Source organism: Papio anubis, chromosome 4 (genome assembly GCF_008728515.1).
Source record: "Papio anubis isolate 15944 chromosome 4, Panubis1.0, whole genome shotgun sequence".
In the NCBI taxonomy this organism is placed as follows: Eukaryota; Metazoa; Chordata; class Mammalia; order Primates; family Cercopithecidae; genus Papio; species Papio anubis.
The window spans coordinates 69,466,173-69,488,403 of record NC_044979.1 but is presented as its reverse complement, the minus strand read 5'-3'; the positions used below and the strand labels follow the sequence as shown (position 1 = coordinate 69,488,403).

Genomic DNA, 22,231 nt, shown 5'->3' with positions numbered 1-22,231 from the left:
TTATAAACTTTATAAGGCATAGACTTTTTTTAAATAAATGTCTTTAAAAAAATTTTCCCATCCTAGCCAACATGGTGAAACCCCGTCTCTACTAAAAATACAAAAATGAGCTGGGCGTGGTGGTGCATGCCTGTAATCCCAGCTACTTGGAAGGCTGAGGCAGGAGAATTGCTTGAACCAGGGAGTGGGAGGCTGCAGTGAGCCAAGATAATGTCACTGCACTCCAGCCTGGCAACGGAGCGAGACTCCATCTCCAAAATAAAAAAATAAATAATAAATAAATAAATAAAATAAAATAAAATAAAATTCAAATTTTTTAGGCTCCCAAAAGAGTTTAAAAAACAACTCATGTATTCACCACCAAACTTAAAAAAAACTACATGGCTAGCAGGCAATACAGGGCAGTGTTTAAATAAGTTAAAATATGTGATTTACTCGGCACAGTACTCAGCATATGGTAACATTACCACTTTAGATATGATTACTAGCACAGAGCATGTACTCAAACAAGATTTCTGGATTCGTTTCACTTTCTATTCTGTACGGAGAGACAGATTTAAACCAAATTTGAGATACTGTTAAGGATTTAAAGATATGCATTAAATTCGATTCACTATTTGGTCTTTAAACAAAATGTTGCCATATTTTTGCAATAAGATATCTTTTGTGTAGGTTTACACAAGTTATATTATTGCTAATTTTTATTAAGCTACAATTTTAAAGTGCACGTATGCTACTGCTTTGAAAAATTATTTTTAATATACCTTAATGACACTGCAAATTTCTAGATGGGATTTGTAAAACTGGGTTTTCAATCTGAACTTTGCAAACACTGTGAAACTGCTTGGACAATATTTTATGTGTTTATGTACATTTTTTGGCAAGAAAAGTCTGTAGCTTTCACTACTGAAAAGAATCTCTAACCTCCATCCTTGCAGAACAAATAAGCACTGAGATAAAAGAAATCACATAACTTTACAATAAAACTAATTGGACAAAACTTGAAACGAAATATCCTTGACGTAATTTTTCTCATTATAAAAGATGACTTTTTTCCTGATTATGTAACTAATACATGTTTACCATTTTAAAAAAAGTTCATCTTGCTATAATAAATAATATGAATATATATCACAAAAAGCACAATATAATAGGTATTTTGGAATTTTTCAGTGCACAGGTCCAACTTCATAGTACAATATACTTAATACTGTATAAACTTCTATTTCATGATGGTAAATAAATCTGATATTATAGAAAGCTCTGCAAGAACTACTGGGACTTTGTAAAAATTTGCTATACATTGAATTTAACACTCTGGTTATTCAGTAATATAATAAGTGTTTCAAAAAAGTATGTATTTTGAAAATTGCATTTTGAAACGTAAAAATGAAAGTCTTACTTAAGGACAAAATAAAATGCATCTGAGATAATGTTAAAAGACTTACTTCAAAATAAGTCCTTATGTTTCAAAATTATTTTTTATAATATAAAAAAGGAATCTGATTTTCTCCATCAGAATAAAAATCAAAGGTCAAAAAAAGGTACATAGAGTACACTTTCAGTAACCAGAAAATACTAACGAATTGAACATCTTAGTGAGTCACATAATAAAATGTTTCAGTTAGTCATGGAGTGGCACCCTGGGCACTACTGACAGGGCAAATAATCCTGAACACACATCTACTACCCTTTGCCACACATTCACCTGATGAAATTATCCTTATATTGCTACTTGTTTACATTTAGAAAATAATGGAGCTTAAAAAAAAATAGCACTGAAGTTACAAATGTAAAACATACCCAATACAAAACTTGGTCACTGTGATCACTACAAATTCCAAACGTTTTTCCTCACTCTTATTCTTTTCTTGTTAAGGAAAGAGGCTATTCCAATCCCCTGCAGTTTCTGTTATCAAATGCAAGATATACAAGGGCAGTAGGTCCTGTCTGTTCTCGTCAACATGTTACATACAGCACCTTGGACAGTGCCTGGTACAGGAGAGACACTCAATAAATACGTGAGCAATGAAGAAAAAAGAAATACAAAAGACAGTTTGGGGACTGGAATGGGAGGTAGGAGTCAGGAACAGAAAATAAAACAAATATAAGTGAAATAATACTGGGAAAATGTCACACATGTTGTCAAATCAGAAATAAATTTAAGCTGAGAACAATGCATTATTTTTCTTTAATACTTTACAAGAGGATGAATAGCCCTATCTCAGGCTGTATGCAACATTAAATTCCAAAATAATTTCTAATTTAAAAACAGCATTGAAGAATAATTTTTGAAGTACTTTCTTGTTTGTTTTCAGAAGTCTCCCTCTTGTCCTCCAGGCTGGAGTGCAATGGCGCGATCTCAGCTCACTGCAACCTCCGCCTCCGGGGTTCAAGTGATTCTCCTGCCTCAGCCTCCCAAGTAGCTGGGATTACAGGCATGTACCACCATGCCCAGCTGATTTTTATATTTTAGTAGAGATGGGTTTTTGCCATGTTGGCCAGGCTGGTCTTGAACTCGTGACCTCAAGTGGTCTTCCTGCCTCAGCCTCCCAAAGTGCTGGGATTACAGGTATGAACCCACCATGCCTGGCCTGAAGTACAATTTTTTTAAAGCTCATTAACGTGTTATTATTTTGTAAAAAAAAATAAGTTGGAAAAAATTTATATAATTTTTGGGGTACAAATTTATGCATAAAAAATTTCTGCAAGAACGTAAACTATTAACAATCATTTTCCCTGGGAAGAACTGAGGGGCCTAATGCACAAAGAAGGGAGCTTTTATCATTTACTTATATGCTTTTGTACTGTTTGAATTTTTTGTTTTTACAATCAATATGTACATTTTATAATAAAACTCATTTAAAAGGAAAATGTCCAATTTGTATTTGTGAAACAGGTAGAAATTCAGAAATTGCAATCTCTTATATTGATTGTCGATAATATTAAAGTTTGCATTCTGTTTTATAGAAAGCCAGGGTCTTGCTATGTTGCTCAGGCATGAACTCCTGGGCTCAAGCAATACTTCCACCTTGGCCTCCCAAAGTGCTAGGATTACAGGCATGTATCACTATGTCTGGCCCAAACTACCATGGCTGGCCTGCACTTTCTATTTATTCTCTCTTCGCTAAAGTAACAAAGTGGGAAATTAAATAGATTAGGACAAAAGAAAGTGAAACAGACTAGGACAAAAGAAAAACAAAACATATAGATCCGCCTCCTCCAATTCAGGAAAAAATATTATACTCAAGAAAAGAAAATTTTCCAAAAGCTCAAATCACAAACACCTATCTGTTAGTTTCTGTTATATCTTCATTATCATTGAACACGTGTTCAAATTTAGGGTTTTAAGGTCTCCACAAAAGATAACTATTATATATTTAGTGCAACCAGGTACAAGGCAGGCTCAAAAACAAAAAAAAACTGAATTGTTCATTCTAATAATAATCTACAGAATCCTTCTACATAAATTTAAAAAATAATCTCAATAGGGACATCCTAAGTAAAGAATATCAGAGAATGTTATTATAGGTGGGCTGGCCATAAACTTGTAAAATGTAATTTTTTAGCTCTTTTTTTTATGAGATGGAGTCTAGCTCTGTCACCCAGGCTGGAGTAGTGGCATGATTTCGGGCTCACTGTATCCTCCACCTCCTGCATTCAATCGATTCTCTCGCCTCAGCCTCTAGACTAGCTGGGACTACAACAGGCATGTGCCACTACGCGTGGGTAATTTTTCATATTTTTAGTAGAGACAGGGTTTAGCCATGTTGGCCAAGCTGGTCTTGAACTCCTGACCTCAAGTGATCTGCCCTCCTCGGCCTCCGAAAGTGCTGGGTTTACAGGCGTGAGCCACCATGCCTGGCCACTAGTTACTTTTTACTGTTGATGTACTTAATTACAAAATGATAACTTTAAAAGGTATGGTTCTTGAACAATGACACATATATCAGAAGGTAATAATACTAAAAAAAAATCTGTGAAAAAGCTTTCAAAATAAAAAATTTAAATATAATTTTAAAAAATGACATAGAAAAACGATGGATTTATCATGTGTAACATGTTTGAAATATCTATACATTGTGGAATGGCTCAATACAGCCAATTAATGTGCATTACCTTACGTGCTTTTCGGAAAAACCACTTAACATGTACTCAGTAACTTTCAAAATGCATTGTTGTTACAGTCACCAAGCTGTACAATAGATCTCTTGAACTCAGTTTCCTTGTCTAACCGAAATTTTGCATATTTTGACCATCTCCTCAATCCTCCACTGCCCCACCAGCCCTTGATAACCAAATTCTGTTCTCTCCTTCTATGAGTTCAACTTTTTAAGATTCCACATGTAAGTGAGATTATGCAGTATTTGTCTTTCTAAGCCTTGCTTATTTTACTTAACATGTCCTCCAGGTTATCACAGACAAAAGGATTTCCTTGTTTTTAAGCATTAAATAACTATTCCATTAATATCATTTTTAATATATTTAAATTATATCCATTTTGGAAGTAGTAACAGCATGCTTTGATGGTGGCTCACTAGAAGACACTGTATCAGAAATCCACAAATTAAGCAATTGTTTCTTATGATGTGCATCATTTTCCTGGTTGGCCTGTTCATCCAGTGACTTTCTTATACAGTTCTTTAATTCTTCGATTCCTTCTCCAGTAACTGCAGATATGGGGATGATATGTTGGAACCCTACAGTCCTCTCTGGAGTCATGTTTTTTCCAAATAAATGCAGAAAATCTAAAAGAAAGAACATAAACTAAGCAGATTTTCATTGTTTTTGAAAGTTAGTTAAAACTTTGGTTTGATTTGTGAAGCAGGGAACCAAAAACTTAGCATTTTTCATGCCTTTTTTCCCCTTTTCTCTCTAATTAAAGTTCTCAGAGCTTTGGATTTTACTATTGATTATGGTAAGGTTATTGGCACAAAATATACTTGTTAGATGAATATATTTTAAACCAAACTAAGTATGAATAGAAGATGAATCACAAAAACGACTTACTTAAGGAAGTAATAAATTTTGTGTAGGGGGTTACATAAGGCAAGGCAGCACTGATTCTCTGAAAGACATTTTCTGTAAAAATAGTAACATCATTTATAATTTGAGACATTCTACTTGGCCTCAGGACACTGGAGACCTTTAACTTCCCGAAAGTATAGATCATCAATGATGCTAGGATCCATACAAAAACTGAAGAGGTATTATAGAGAATTCAAGGGAAGATAATTTCAGATGAGTCCAATCTATCACCTCAAATGGGCTAACAACTGTTATATTACTTTTACCTTTTCCCTGTCACCATGGCATACTGATTGGCTGGGGAGATGGCATACTGATTGGATGGATTAACTGATATGAACTAGAAAGGCTGAACTGAAACAGACTGGTGGAAAAGACAACATGGAGCTTGCTTTCTGAGATTCAAAGGTCCCCAAGAAAGTCCAGAGAGGCTAACTCAGGATTATCACTAAAGGGCCTATATTTTATTTCACAATAGATCAGAACAACTATGGACTCCTGAGTCACCCCCACTTTTGGTACTTCCTCTGAAAATTCCCTTCTCTGCAAGATCAACTAGCAAACAGAACTAATGACCTTATAAAGCAAATGTCATTAGGAATGAAGACTATTTACTATTAGGGATTATTTATATCCCATGAGTAATTTATTAACTCAAGGACAGCTCCAACATGTAAATTACACAGGGGAAAGATTTTTGAGAGGAAAGGACCTTCTGGTGCTGTTTGACAGTCTTAGCACACTATAATCTATTTTCCCACAATTGTTACCAAGAATAAAAAGAGACATATTACTGAAAAACATGTTAGCCACATACCATACACCCTACTTTTCCTCATTTGTGCATGAGGTTCTTTACTAGACTCTGAATGAAATCATCATTGCCATAGGATACAAGGTGTTCTGAAAATGTCAATATTCAAAACTGTGGAGAATCCCTTTAAGTTACTTAACATATAGTCCAAGAAGTAAATTCCAGACAAATAAATCATTTTGGAGTCACAGCTTCTATTTTTCTGTGTCACACATACACAGGAAAAATGCAGTTCTTTTCAGAAGACTCATCCTCTTCAGAAACTATCTATAGAGTTAGTTTTGCCAAGAAACATACTTCTTTAGAACTTCTTAGTTCTGTTTTTAATTTTGTGATGTACAGTACTAGGGGAATGAAGAGCTTGTGAAGTATGCTAATGAAAATGAAAGACTTCACAGGGTAGATGCTGACTTTTTCCTCCTTTTATTCAAATCCCACATACGCTTTATGGGCCCAATTTAAGTTTTATTCTTCATGAAGCCTACCTTTTTAGTTCAAATTAATCTTTCTTTTGTCTCCTTTAATTTACTGTCCATATCAAACATTCTAGAATTTGATAATTATTATGTTACAATGTTATTTATATGTTTTGTACATTCTTTCTTCAAACGTGACTTTTAAGAGCAGAAACTGTCAGTTTTCTTTTCCACTGATTATAACAGCATTCTCTGTACATTGTAATTATTCTTTAAATTAGAATTAAATGAATAAATAGGCTTACCTTTAGGATTCTGGAGCTGGTTCATCAATTCATGGAACTTACTTTGGGCATCTGGCAAGTCCATTTTATTAACTGCCAAGAGTGCAGGTTTTGTCTGAAGTTCCTCTTTGTACAATTCCAACTCCTTTAAATCAAAAGAGAAAACCCAATAATTTTAGTATTGGTTTCTGTATAAACTACTTACTTGGTAATTAATGACCTAGGTGATCTAAAGCCCATTCACGTCACTGAAATGCAATAAATCCCAACAACAGAAAACAAAAGGAAGAATTTCAAAAAATGATTCTAGTTAGATCAAGTGTTAGTATGTTTTAGCTTAAATGATATCCTAGTGACAGTTGTAATTTTGTGTCTGGAGTCAAATATAGGTATCTGGACTTCACACAGATAAAATTCAGAAGTCAGTAATGATCACTGAATGTTATACCTGTAGTATTCTTGGAAAAAGTAAATGTACTTAGGAATAAATCTCTGTCGCCTTGGATTAAACAACTGTTTCTTAGATATAACATGAAAAGCACAAGTAAAAGAGTAGATAAAAGGCGGAAGCCTGCTTAAGGCTACCAACCAGGAGTTTGAGGCTGCAATGAGCTAGGATCATGCCTGCACTCTAGCCTACATGACAGTATGAGGCCCTGTTTGTAATAAAAATAAATAAATATATAAGGCTGGGCACGGTGGCTCATGCCTGTAATCTCAGCACTTTAGGAGGCTGAGGTAGGAGCATCACTTGGGCCCAGGAGTTCAAGACAAGCCTTGACAACTTAGTAAGACCTCATCTCTACAAAAAACTTTAGTTTAATTTAAAAAAAGGAAAGAAAAGAATGAAACAAATGGAATTTCATCAAAATTAAAAATGTTGGGTTGTTTTCTTGCTATTGAGAGTTGTTTTGCTTCCTTATGTTTTGGACAGCAACCACTTATCAGTTATATGATTTACAGGTATTTTCTCCCATTCCCTTGGTTGCCTCTTCACTCTGCTGATTATTCCTTTTGCTGTGCAGAAGCTTTTTAGTTTGACGCAATCCTACTTGTCTATTTTTCTTCTTGTTGCCTATGCTTTGAGGTCACATTAAAAAAAATAATTGCTCAGACAAATGTCATGGAACTTCTCTGTTTTCTTCTAGTGGTTTTATGGTTTCAGGCTTTGAGTTTATGTCTTTAATCAACTTTGAACTGATTTTTCACATGGTGTGAAATAAGGGTCTAATTTCACTTTTCTGCATGTGGAAATTCAGTTTTCTCAATACCACTTATTGAAGAAGAAAACTGCCCTTTTCTTACTGTGTGTTCTAGGTTCCTTTGTTGAAAATTAACTGTAAATGCATGGATTTAATTCTGAGCTCTGGATTCTGTTCCATAGGTTTATGTGTCTATTGTTATGCCAGTAACACGCTGTTTTGATTACTATAGCTTTGTAGTAGGTTTTGAAATTAGGTAATGTGAAGCTTCCAGCTTTGTTCTTTTTGCTCAGGATTGCTTTGGCTATTCAGCGTCTTTTGTGGTTCCATACAAATTTTAAGATTTGTTTTCTATTTCTGTGAAAAATGCCATTAGAATTTTGATACAGATTGTGCTGAATCCGTAGATCACTTTGGGTAATAGAAACCTGATTTAAAAATGGATAATGAACCTGAATTGACATTTCTCAACAACATAAAAATGACCAATATGTGAATATGTGTATGAAAAAATGTTCAACATCACGGATCATTAGGGAATGAAAAGGAAAACCACAATGAGATAGCTCCTCACATTTGGAAGGATGGCTATTATCAAAAAGACAAAAGAAAACAAGTGTTATCAAGGATATGGAGAAAGAAGAACGCTTGAACACTGTTGGGTGGGAATGTAAATTAGTACAGCCATTATAAAAAGCAGTATAAAGATTTCTCAAAAAATTAAAAATAGAACTACCAAATGATCCAGCAATCCCACTTCTGGATATATATCCAAAGGAAATAAAATCAGTATGTCAAACAGATCTCTGCACTCCCATTTTTACTGAAACATTATTCATAATAGCCAAGACATGGAATCAACCTCAGTGTCCATTAATGGATGAATAATGAAAATGTGATATACACACACACAACTGAATACTCTTCAGCCTTAAAAAAAGAAACTTGTCATTTACAACAACATGGATGAACCTGGAGAACACTATGCTAAGTGAAATAAGCCAAGCACAGAAAAACAAATAAACTGCATAATCCCACTTATACGTGGAATCTTAAAAGGTTGAATTCATAGTAGCAGAGAAAATGGTGGTTGCCAAGGTGTTTGGGGGAGGAAGGATGGAGGGGTGTTGGTCAAATGGAAGAAAGATTCAGTTAAATAGGATGAATAAGCTCTGGATATCTATTGTACAGTATGATGACTATAGTTAATGTATTAATTTTTGAAAATTGCTAAAACACATTTTAAATGTTCTCAGCACACACAAAAAAATGTAAGATGACGAATCGTGTTAATTAGCTTGATTTAATCATTTCACGATGTACACATATATCCAAATATCAATTGTACACTTTAAGTACACACAATTTATGTCAATTACACTTTAACAAAACTGGAAAATTAAATAAATAAATGTTTTTTGCCACAAAGAAGACACAAAAAATACACTGAAAAAGTGAAAAGACAAGTCACAGAAGGGGAGAAAATATTTTCAAATTATGTATCTTATTTCCAGCCAGGCATGGTGGCTCACATCTGCAATCCCAGCACTTTGGGAAGCCGAGGTGGCAGATCACCTGAGGTCCGGAGTTCAAGACCACCCTGGCCAACATGGTGAAACCCTGTTTCTACTAAAAATAAAAAATTAGACAGGTATGGTGGCACGTGCTTGTAATCCCAGCTACTCAGGAGGCTGAGGCTGCAGAATCACTTGAACTCAGGAGGCGGAGGTTGCACTGAGCCAAGATCGTGCCACTGCACTCCAGCCCAGGCGACATCCCAAAAAAAAAAAAAAAGAAGAGACTTATCTCCAAAAATATAAAACATGCTTACAACTCAATAATTAAAAGACAAATAATACAAATAGTAATGCACACAGAATCTGAACAGACTTTTCTCCAAAGACACAAAAATGGCTAATAAGCACATAAAAACATTCTTAGCATCAGTAATCTTAAGAGAAATGCAAATAAGAACTATAACAAAATACCACTGCACTCCCACTAGGATGACTAAAGTAAAAACGACAGACAATAACAAGTGTTGACATTTATGTGGAAAAATTGGAACTCTCATACATTGATGGTGGGACTGTAAAATGGCACAATGGTGCTACCAATTCGGAATAGTTTGGAAGTTCCTCAAAATGTTAAACAAATAATTACCATCTGATCCAGCAATTCCACTCCTAAGTATATATCCAAGAGAAATGAAAACACGTCTATACAAAAACCTGCACACAAATGTTCACAGCAGTATTAATCATTATAGACAAGAAGTGGCAAATCAAATAGGATCTATAAAGTCCTGGAGGTAAGCAACATCATGTTGTCAGCTATGAGAGAAATCACATGGCTGAAATATAGCATCTAGGGGACAGGGTTAGGGAGGACTGCTAGGCAGGGGCCCAAATTTGCAGATTTCATAAATCATGCTCAGGTTAGACTTTAACCTAACAGCTATGGGGGTCCATCAAAGTGTTTTAGGCAGGGAACATCAGCATCAGCTTGGTGCTTTTAAAAAGATCACTCTAGCTGCCATATAAAAAATGGACTAGAGAGAAGCAAGGCAGGACACAGGGAGACTGGACACGACCAGATTCAATATTCCAGTAAGAAGGACTGATGATTATAACAGTGTAGATGAAGACAAGAGGATGGATTTCAGAGAGATTTAGGATTAAAAACTGACAGCACTTGTGTAGGTGGTGAGAAGAATCAGTGTATCACATAGCTCATACATTCACTAAGTTATGGGGATGGCTGAAAAGTTTTTTAAAAGTTTACTTTTATCTATATTAAGTTTAAGTGACTAATGGGACATCCAAACAAAGAAGACGTCCAATGGGCATCTGGTATAAAGAACAACAAAAGCTGGGTGCGGCGGCCCACACCTGTAATCCCAGCACTTTGGGAGGCTGAGGCAAGTAGATTACCTGAGGTCAGGAGTTCGAGACCAGCCTGACCAACACGGTGAAACCCCGTCTCTACTAAAAATACAAAAATTAGCCAGGCGTGGTGGCACACGCTTGTAATCCCAGCTACTTGGGAGGCTGAGGCAGGAGAATCACTTGAGCCCGGGAGACAGAGAGAGCTGAGATCCTACCACTGCACTCCAGCCTGGCAGACAAAGCAAGACTGTTTCAAATTAAAAAAAGAACAATGAAAAGATCTAGGTATCAGCTACAGATCTGGCAGTTATCAGTATTATTAATCGTAACTAAAGCAATGAGAGTGGGTAAGATTGCAAAATAAGGTTAGGACAGAACTTTGAATAATGTTACTTAAAGGATGAGGAAAAAAAAGAGCCTAAAAAGTAGACTGAGAAATACTGTTAAGAGTAGAAATAGAACCAGAAGATTACAGGTCACAAAACTAAGAATGAGAAACAAGAAGAATTAGACAACGTGCCAAAGCTGAAGCAAGATAAAAGTCTGGGAAAGTATGTAATAGGGATTTGGAAGCCCAGGAGTATTTTGTCCATTGCAGTAGTTTGAGGAGTAAACAAATGTAGAGGAACTGGAGACAACAAGTTTAAGTAATTCTTTAACTGACATCAAAGCTTTAAAGGCAGAGTATGTATAGACTGTAATTATGTTATTTCATATAGTCTTATATTCCTACATATTAGACCAAATACAGAACACAGTAAAACAGAAAACCTACTTTTGTAAGTAGTATTATGGTTTCAAAAGCAGTTCTGTATTGAGTGTGAGAAGAAAGCTGAAATCCAGAAATATCAACCTAAAAAAAGAGAAGGAAAGAGACAGCCTTTAACATAAGAATAGCTATACATTTCTATATTTTAAAATGTTTTACTCTCTCAAGCTAAAAACAATTTCTCTGTACTCTACTTGTTATTTAGTAATTCAAAATAAGTAACGGAAACAGAGATGTTAAGATAACTTTAATTATGCTGATAAAATTACAGTCATTAATAAAAAACTAGGATAAGACAATTTGTATGAATAAAGACAATCTCATATATAACTCTAGCACCATCAATGAAGAATGAAAGAGATACTATGATACTATATAATACAGTAGTATGTTGGAAATCTTAAGGAAATACATGTTGGCAAGTATGGCCAAACTTACATATGATATAGTAAACAACGTCACTTCCATCCCCGTATTATAAAAGACTTAGTGGAGTAACATATGCTACCACTTTCTTATTTATAAAAAAATTCTTAGAAAAACTAAATTCATTGGTTTTCAATTTATTTGAACATCACCACATTAGTACGCATATGACTTACAACAAAAAGTAGTTGTCTAGTTCTTTCTATATGCTTGAGGAATTTGTGGCCCATTCCTTTGTTCATATGTGCTCCTTCTATTAAACCCGGAAGATCAGCTACTGATATCTAATACAAAGTTACATGGTTAATGAAAAAGGAAAATGTATGAAAACCATAAGTTCAATTACATCCAAAAATTCTCAAGATATTTCAAATATAAACAGTTCCTAACTTATGATTACCACTAAATCTTTGAAAAGTCAAGATACTATAAAAGCAAAATTAATGTACAGTATTAAGAATTAAAATCTTGTTATTAGAGTCCCATATTTACTATCAATCTAATAATTGAGGAATTTTACAGATTAGTTTAACATTTATTTATTATTATTTTAGAGACAGGATCTTGCTGTCACCCAGGTTGGAGTGCAGTGGTGTGACCATAACTCACTGTAGCCTCGAGCTCCTGGGCTCAAGCCATGTTCCCACCTCAGTCTCCCAAGCAGCTAAGATGCCAGGTGCGCACCGCCATGCCCAGTTAACAAAAAAAAATTTTGTAGAAACAGGGTCTCGCTATCTCGCACAGGCTGCTCTCAAACTCCTATCCTCAAGTGATCCTCTCACCTTAGCCTCCCAAAGTGCTGGGATTACAGGCGTGAGCCACCACACTAATCCCTAGTTTAAAATTTATTTATAATGTCCTAAATGGTATTGTCCAATATGAACTTTTCATAGAATTTCAACCTTTACACTCTGAATTCATACAAGTTTACAAAGATATTAATTCAGCAGACATTTACCAGGTACAGCTCTGCATTTTAAATTCAATTTGTAATGATCTGGCACCATTGTTCCTTTTCTGTTCATATTATACTAGCAGGATGATCAACCATTCTCACAAAGTATTAGGTTGGTGTAAAAGTAACTGTGGTTTTGGCATTATTTTTAACAGACTTTACTATATTAATAGAGGTGTGATTCTCCTCACCTGTTCTTTGTAGTGCCATATTTGTTAATGCTTCACATTTTTGTAGGTCATTATTGTTTTTACTTAAGCAAATCTCATGGCATTACATGAGGAGCAGAGCTCTATCATCTAGAAGTTCATTCACCTGAGCATGCTTCCTTGTCACCTAGTCATCATCTCATCTTGTTCCAGTATTCAGGTAAGATCAGTCAGGTGAAACAGTATTCGACAAACCCGAGTTGTAGTTGTGGCTCTCCTACTTTCTTCTACTTTTGGCCATTACTTTCAATGGCCAAAACCACAGTTACTTTTGCACCAACTTAATACAAGAATACAGTTTCCTAGACTCCTTTTAGAGGGAATAATAATTATTAACCATCATTCTACATTTGCGGGTTTTTTTTTTTTTTTGAGAAAGAGTCTCGCTCTGTCGCCCAGGCTGGAGTGTAGTGGTTCAATCTCAGTTCACTGCAAGCTCCACCTCCCGGGTTCATGCCATTCTCCTGCCTTAGCCTCTGGAGTAGCTGGGACTACAGGCACTTGCCACCATACCCGGCTGATTTTTTTTTTTTTTTTTTTTGTATTTTCGTATTTTTAGTAGAGATGGGGTTTCACCATGTTAGCCAGGATGCTCTCAATCTCCTGACCTCGTGATCTGCCCACCTCAGCCTCCCAAAGTGCTGGGATTACAGGTGTGAGCCACCGCGCCCGGCCACACTTGTGCTTTTCAAACCTCACTGTGCATCATAATCATGTAGGGAACTCTTAGAAGCTACAAATGCCCAGGCCCTACCCCCAAGAGATTTAGTTTCAAATCTCTGGGGCCTAAGCATCACTTATCATTGCTGTTCTTAGACCACCCAGATAATTCTGAAGTGCAATAAAGAATGAGAGGCAGTACTCGACATCCCCTGCCCAGTGTAGATAAAGAATTCAGGGTTTTAAAGGAAGCTGACAAAGCAGCATGCATAACAGAAGTCTCATGTCCTGAAATTTCCTCTACTGATTTCTCTTAAAAATTAGGTATAAACGATGTTCTCTTTTCCTCTAAATATTGTTCTCTCTATTCATATTATCCTATATTTAATACAATTTTACTTACATTTAACATTCTATAACTGAAGTTTTATATTTTAATGTTATATCACTATTATAACGGCATATAATTTTTTAATGTTTCTTTAAATTACATCATAAAACTATATGAACCTATATTGATGCACCGTTAGCACCCAAAGTCTATACTTTACATTGTTTGATTCTTGATGCTGTACATTCTATGGATTTTAACAAACATATACTGTGTCTACCATTACAGCAACAGAAGTTGCTGTAATATTATACAGTATCATACTTTACTATACGTATCATACTTTATAGTGTATCCTAAAAGTTCTCTGTACTCTGTGTATTCATCTCTCCTTCCTCCCAAACCCTGGCAGTCATTGATTTTACTGTCTCCACAGCTTTGCCTTATCCAGAATGTCATATAGTTAGAATCATACAGTCTTTTCAGATTGGCTTCTCTCAGTTAGTAATATGCATTTAAGGTTCTCCTAGATCTTTCTGAGGCTTGATACCCCAGTTCTTTTTAGAGTTGAATAATAATCCACTGTCTAAATATATACCACAGTTTATTTACCCATTCACCTACTGAAAGATATCTTGGCCAAGGTTTGGTAATTATAAATAATGCTGCTATAAGCATCCATGTGCAGATTTCTGTGTGTGCATAACTTTTCAATGTACAAGGGTAAATGCTAAGGAGCACACCTACCAGATTGTACATGATATTTTAAATATTGTTACTTTCCTTTTTTTAATTTTATTCTAATTATGCAGAAGATTCACAGTTGTTACTTATGAAGGAAAAATGAATTTTAATAGCTGGTTGAGACCAAAACTCTATTAAAACTTTTTTTTTTTTTCAAAAAAAGAAAGTTGGAATAAAATTATTACCACGAACTTTAGAGAGTATTTTTAAAAAATGAAGAAAAATAATCCAATATAGTAGTAAAAGGAAGACTTGCAATAAGAAGAAACCAAGACCAAGAAGACATAATGTTGTAGGGATAAACTGGACCTAACCTTTGCAAGAAGAAATTAAATATTTTATTATGATAGTGCTCAGAATTAATCTGACCAGTTTCACTTATAAACAAAATCTTGTTACCTTTTCTCCCCTAACACCACAGAAACAGGCAAATACTATAAAATCCAAGTAAGTACCAAAACCAAGTCCTCTGACTTCTAATATAGTGTTTTACTTTAAAAACACCTACCTGTTTGAAATCACGGTACATAATCTTTCCAAGTTCAGGCTTTAATGTTGTAACTAAAAGAAAACACAGCAATAAATTAAGAGTAGAATTTATTTTAGGGCTGGTACTCTCAAAACTGTCTTGGCATTATGCGTGGAATAAACAATACTTCAATTCAGATTTTGCTCTAATTTGCTAAAATGGAAACTATTATTATCTTTGCTATTTAACATGTACTTGGAGGGCCAAGTGTTGTGGCTCATGTCTGTAATCTCAATGCTTTGGGAAGTCAAGGCAGGAGGATCATTTGAAGCTAGGAGTTCAAGATGAGCCTGGGCAGCATAGTGAGACCCTGTTTCTACAAAAAATTTAAAATTAGGCAGACATGGCAGTGCACCTGTAGTCCTAGCTACTCCAGAGGCTGAGGTGGGAGGACTGCTTGAGCCCAGGAGTTCAAAGTTGCAGTGAGGTATGATGATCATGCCACTGTACTCCTGCCTGGGTGACAGAGCTAGACCCTGTCTCTAAAATAAACAAACAAATAAATGAATAAATAGTATTTGGAAAAAGACAAATACAGATTTTTATAATCTGCATAGGCCTAATGTAATTACTGAACCTCAACGTTCTTCTATTGCACTTTAAGGTATGTGATAGATGTTCAGGAGGGTCAGATATTAGGTTTCTATCACTGGATCTGTGGGTGAAATTTTTCTAGTTCCTTCTCATTCAGTTATCCTCTAGTTCCTTCTCATTGTTATCCTTAAGCCTCATCAATCCCACACTAGCCTCTTTCCTATGACTAAAAGCTTTTCCTTCTCAAGTCCTACATATTATAACAAATATTGGCCTTGTGATTTATAGCAATTAGCCCAAACTTCACTCTACTTAGTCACAGTCTAATTTTAGAACGGCTTGATTTATTTTCCAAGTTAATGGCATTTTCTGTCCTTTTAATGATGGCAGAGATCTTATCATACTCATTACTTTTAACCAAAGCTTCTTTTATATCTCATCTAGCTACCACAAGAGCCTACTAACTGGTTTTCTCAGACCCCTTCATGTCCCACGCCAGTCCATTTTCTATATTATAGGCGGAGATCTCCATGAGGAGCAAACTTAAGCATTTTATCCCTTGCTTAAATGCTTCCAATTGCTCTTAAGATACAAAAATCAAATACAGCCTAAACGGTCTATGTGACATGCTCTCTTACACCTCCAGGCTCATCTCGATTCTTTCCCTTACTTCATGTTCTCTAGACACACAAATCTATTTCCTCTGATTAAAGATCCTTCACCCTCCACTCTATTTTACTAATTAACTCATAATTATTCCTCATGTATCAGTCCAAAATCACACATCCTTAAGGAAGCCTAAAGCAGTCATCTACACTCTTTCATAGTATCCTTTCATACTCCCTTATATTTATCAGTGATATATATGCCTTACTCCAGTAGTCTACAAACTCAATAAAAGTCAAAATAGGAGCTGTTTCTGTTTATCAGTCTTTGTAATCCCAGAACCTAATATGGCTCCTAAAAATAAGTATCTGCTAAATGAATGGAAGTACTCAACGCAGTCCTCCTGGTACTTATCACAGTGCCTGATAAAGGGTAAGTGGTTCATAAAATCCTAACTAAACCAAATAAACTACTATGCAACAGAAAAATAAATGCAATAAAGTGTCTAACCTGTTTAAGAAACTTTGCTGAGGGGTACAGAGGTTTCAAAGACCAATGGAAAATATGGCTGGGGAGGGTGGCTCACGCCTATAATCCCAGCAATTTAGAAGGCCATGGTGGGAGATCACTTCAGCCCAGGAGTTCAAGACCAGCCTGGGCAACATAAGGAAACCCCTGTCCCTGCCCTGCCCCCGCCCACCACACACACACATACAAAATTAGCTAAGCATGGGGGCACACACCTGTAGTCCCAGCTACATGGGAGGCTGGGGCAGGGGGATGGCTTTAGCCTGGGCTGCAATGAGCCATGATCATGCAACTGCACTCTGGCCTGTGCAACAGCACTCTATCTGCCAAAAGTTTTCCAACTAAGGATACCCTCAGAGTTATCATTTTATTCATTCTCAGAGAAGTATTAGTCTTTAAAAGTTTACCTCCACTCATTAAAATATACAATCAAATTATACTTACATGCGTAATCTGCGATTGCAGGTTTTGCATGAGAAACACAACTTAGCAAAGAGGATTTTCCAGCATTTGGGAATCTGAAACAAGAATATAAAATTATACACAAATGTCAATATTATTATCTCTGAATTCCTAACAATTCAAGTAGTCTTCTTGAATATATTTGGGATTAAAAGTAGAATATAAATGTATTATAAATAATCTTGAAAAACTTGAGAACATACACTTACAAAAAAGGTAAAGATAAATTCATGCTGGACACTGAAGATGTTTCAGTACTGAAAGTGTATAATTATTCTAATTATGATTTAAAAATAAAAACCTGTTGGAAGTCATAGAAAAACAGAAAGAAATTAAAGAAAAAAAAGAAAAACACCTGCAACTTACTATCTCCAGCTAAACACTGACAAAATATTACATTGTTTTGTAAACTGCTTTAAAAAAAAATTTTTACAGAAATTTTCAAACATATATATACAAAAGTAGAGAGGTGTAATGAATTCCATTTAGCTATCACCCAGCTTCAACAAATATTAATACATTGGCAATACACTTCTTAAAATTTGATTTGAATAGAAACCCAAATAAGGTCTGTACGTTACAAATACCTGATGTGTCTCAAATCTCTTTTCAAGCTCCCCCTTCCATCTTGTTTCCCATCTGCAATTTTATTTTTAAAGAAACTGGGTCATTTGTCCTAGAGTTTCTTTTCCGAAGTCTTCATTTTTCTACTGGCACCTACATGGACACTTAACATGCTCTTTTTCCCTGTATTTTCTGTAAAAAATTTGCAGTTGTTACAGAGTCTTAACCATGTTCAAGTTTTAATATTTTTTTGAAGGAAGCAGGGGAAAACTACTTTATAGTTGGTTGGCCTACTCTCTAAACTGAATAATATAAGGTGAACACTTTTCAGTGGTGAAGTGTAATTTACTTAACTAATTTCCTATTGACAGACATTTACGTTGTCTACAATTTTTCACTCTAAATAACACTGTAAAAAATACGTATACAGGTAGACACTGTTAATAGTCATTTCTGGGTGGTGGAACTCATAGACACCTTTTTCTTTATGCAAACAAGTGTGTATTATTTGTTTTTTTTCTAAACAACTTTAAACAATGCAATGACTATGTTTAAACCTTTGCAACTTTTTTTCATCTTTTCATGGCTTAATGGCTCATATCTTTTTTTTTCTTTTTTCTCTTGAGACGGAATCTCGCTCTGTTGCCCAGGCTGGAGTGCAATGGCGCCATCTCAGCTTACTGCAAGCTCTGCCTCCCGGGTTCCCGCCATTCTCCTGCCTCAGCCTCCCGAGTAGCTGGGACTACAGGCGCCCGCCACCATGCCTGGCTAATTTTTTTTGTATTTTTAGTAGAGACGGGGTTTCACCATGTTAGCCAGGATGGTCTCAATCTCCTGACCTCGTGATCTGCCCGCCTCAGCCTCCCAAAGTGCTGGGATTACAGGCATAAGCCACTGAACCTGGCCTATTTCTTTTAATGTTGTTATTTCAATAGCTTTACGGGTAAAAGTGATTTTTTTGTTGTTGTTACATGGACAGATTGTGTACTGGCAAAGTCTGGGATTTTAGTGTACCCATCACCCAAGTAATGTACATTGTACCTAACAGGTAGTTTTTCATCCCTCACAGTCCTCCTATCCTCCCTGCCTCTAAGTCTCCAATGTCCATTATACCACTCAGAATGCCTCTGTGTACCCACAGCTTAGCTCCCACTTATAAGTGACAATATGTGGCACTTGGTTTTCCGTTCCTGAGTTACTTCCTTAGGAAGATATCCTCATTCTTTCTTATGGCTGAGTAGTATTCTATGGTGTGTGTATATCTAGATACACACACACATACACACTCAATTTTCTTCATTCACTGGTTGATGGGCACTCAGGTTGATTCCATGTCTTTGCAATTCTGAATGATACTGTGATAAACACGTGTGCAGGTATCTTTTTGATATAATGACTTCTTCTCCTTTGGGTAGATATCCTGTAGTGGGATTGCTGGATGAAATGATATTTCCACTTTCAGTTCTTTGAGAAATCTCCATACTGTTTTCCATATAGGTTGTACTAATTTACATTCTCACTCACCAGTGAATTTTAGTGTACCCATCACCCAAGCAGTGTATACTGTACGCAATAGGTAATTTTGCATCCCTCACTGCCCTTCTATCCTCCCTCCCTCTAAGTCTCCAATGTCCATTATACCACTCCGTATGACTTTATGAGCGTAAAAGTTAAGTTCCAAGATGGCCAAACAGGAACAGCTCCGATCTGCAGCTCCCAGCGAGACTGACGCAGAAGATGGGTGATTTCTGCATTTCCAACTGAGGTACCTGGTTCATCTCATTGAGACTGGTGGGACAGTGGGTGCACTGCACGGAGGCCGAACCGAAGCAGGGTGGGGCGTCGCCTCACCCGGGATGTGCAAGGGGTTGGGGGATTTCCCTTTCCTAGCCAAGAGAAGTCGTGACAGTCTGTACTGGAGGAATCGTACACTCCTGCCTAAATACTGCGCTTTTCCCCCAGTCTTCGCAACCGGCAGACCAGGAAATACCCTCCTGTGCCTGGCTCAGCGGGTCCCAAGCCAGTGGAGCCTTGCTGACTGCTAGCGCAGCAGTCTAAGACTGACCTGCCATGAGCTGCAGCTTGGCAGGTGGAGGGGTATCCGCAATTGCTGAGGCTTGAGTAGGAGGTTTTGTGCTCACAGTGTAAACAAAGAGGCCTGGAAGCTCAAACTGGGTGGAGCCCACCACAGCTCAGCAAGGCCTACTGCCTCTCTAGATACAACCTCTCTGGGCAGGGCATATCAGAACAAAAAGCAGCAGACAGCTTTGGCAGACCTAAACGTCCTAGTCTGACAGCTCTGAAGAGAGCAGTGGTTCTCCCAGCATGGCGTTCAAGCTCTAAGAAAGGACAGACTGCCTCCTTAAGTGGGTCCCTGACACCCGTGAAGCCTGACTGGGAGATACCTCCCAGTAGGGGCCAACAGACACCTCATAGAGGTGGGTGCCCCTCTAGGATGAAGCTTCCAAAGGAAGAATCAGGCAGCAATATTGGTTGTTCTGCAGCCTCCATTGGTGATTCCCAGGCAAATGGGGTCTGGAGTGGACCTCTAGCAAACTCCAACAGACCTGCAGCTAAGAAGCCCAACTGTTAGAAAGAAAACTAACAAACAGAAAGGATTAGCATCAACATCAACATCAACAAAAAGCACATCCACACCAAAACCCCATCTGTAGGTCACCAACATCAGAGACCAAAGGTAGATAAAAACACAAAGATGTGGGGGAAACCAGAGCAGAAAAGCTGAAAATGCCAAACACCAGAGAGCCTCTTCTCCTCCAAAGGACTGCAGCTGCTCGCCAGCAAGGGCACAAAACAGGACGGAGAATGAGTTTGATGAATTGACAGAAGTAGGCTTTGGAAGGTCGGTAATAACAAACTTCACTGAGCTAAGGGAGCATGTTCTAACCCATCGCAAAGAAGCTAAACCTCATCTAACCTGAAAAAAGGTTAGATGAATGGCAAACTAGAATAAACAGTGTAGAGAAGACCTTAAATGACCTGATGGAGTTGAAAACCACAACACGAGAACTTCATGACGCATGCACAAGCTTCAATAGCTGATTCGATCAAGTGGAAGAAAGGATATCAGTGATCGAAGATCAAATTAATGAAATAAAGTGAGAAGACAAGATTAGACCAAAAAAAGTAAAAGAAACAAACAAAGCCTCCAAAAAATATGGGACTATGTGAAAAGACCAAATCTACGTCTGATTGGTGTTCGGTACCTGAAAGTGCGAGAATGGATTCAAGTGAGAAAACACTCTGCAGGATATTATCGAAGAGAAATTCCCCAACCTAGCAAGGCAGGCCAACATTCACATTCAGGAAATACAGAGACCACCACAAAGATACTCCTCGAGAAGAGCAACCCCAAGACACACAATTGTCAGATTCACCAAGTTTGAAATGAAGGAAAAAATGTTAAGGGCAGCCAGAGAGAAAGGTTGGGTTACCGACAAAGGGAAGCCCATCAGACTAACAGTGGATCTCTCGGCAGAAACCCTACAAGCCAGAAGAGAGTGGGGGCCGATATTCAATATTCTTAAAGAAAAGAATTTTCAACCCAGAATTTCCTATCCAGCCAAACTAAGCTTCATAAGTGAAGGAGAAATAAAATCCTTTACAGACAAGCAAATGCTGAGAGATTTTGTCACCACCAGGCCTGCCTTGCAAGAGTTCCTGAAAGAAGCAGTAAACATGGAAAGGAACAACCGGTACCAGACACTGCAAAAACATACCAAAATGTAAACACCATTGACGCTACAAAGAAATTGCATCAATTAACGGGCAAAATAACCAGTTAATATCATAATGGCAAGATCAAATTCACACATAACAATATTAACCTTAAATGTAAATGGGCTAAATGCCCAAATTAAAAGACACAGACTGGCAAATTGGATAAAGAGTCAAGACCTATTGGTGTGCTGTATTCAGGAGACCCATCTCATGTTTAAAGACACACATAGGCTCAAAATAAAGGGATGGAGGAAGATCTACCAAGCAAATGGAAAGCAAAAACAAAAAAAGCAGGGGTTGCAATCCCGGTCTCTGATAAAACAGACTTTAAACCAATAAAGATCAAAAGAGACAAAGAAGGTCATTACATAATGGTAAAGGGAACAATTCAACAAGAAGAGCTAACTATCCTAAATATGTATGCACCCACTACAAGAGCACCCAGATTCATAAAGCAAGTCCTTAGAGAGCTACAAAGAGACTTAGACTCCCACACAATAATAATGGGAGACGTTAACATCCCACTGTCAATATTATATCA

General features: G+C 36.8%; 1 protein-coding gene across 2 annotated transcripts in view; it reads right to left on the bottom strand.

Annotated features, from left to right (window-relative positions):
* Window positions 1-4,045: 4,045 nt before the first annotated feature.
* Window positions 4,046-22,231, bottom strand: part of GTPBP10 (GTP binding protein 10) — a 35,147-nt gene continuing 16,961 nt past the window's right edge. The window contains exons 5-10 of one of the 2 annotated variants that reach the window (XM_021935127.2): window positions 17,368-17,441; window positions 15,235-15,287; window positions 12,004-12,111; window positions 11,408-11,485; window positions 6,564-6,687; window positions 4,046-4,748 (exon numbers count right to left, since the gene is read on the bottom strand). In XM_021935127.2, coding sequence (XP_021790819.1) covers window positions 4,486-4,748; window positions 6,564-6,687; window positions 11,408-11,485; window positions 12,004-12,111; window positions 15,235-15,287; window positions 17,368-17,441 — 700 coding nt within the window. In that variant the 3' untranslated portion in view covers window positions 4,046-4,485. 2 annotated transcript variants of the gene reach the window in all.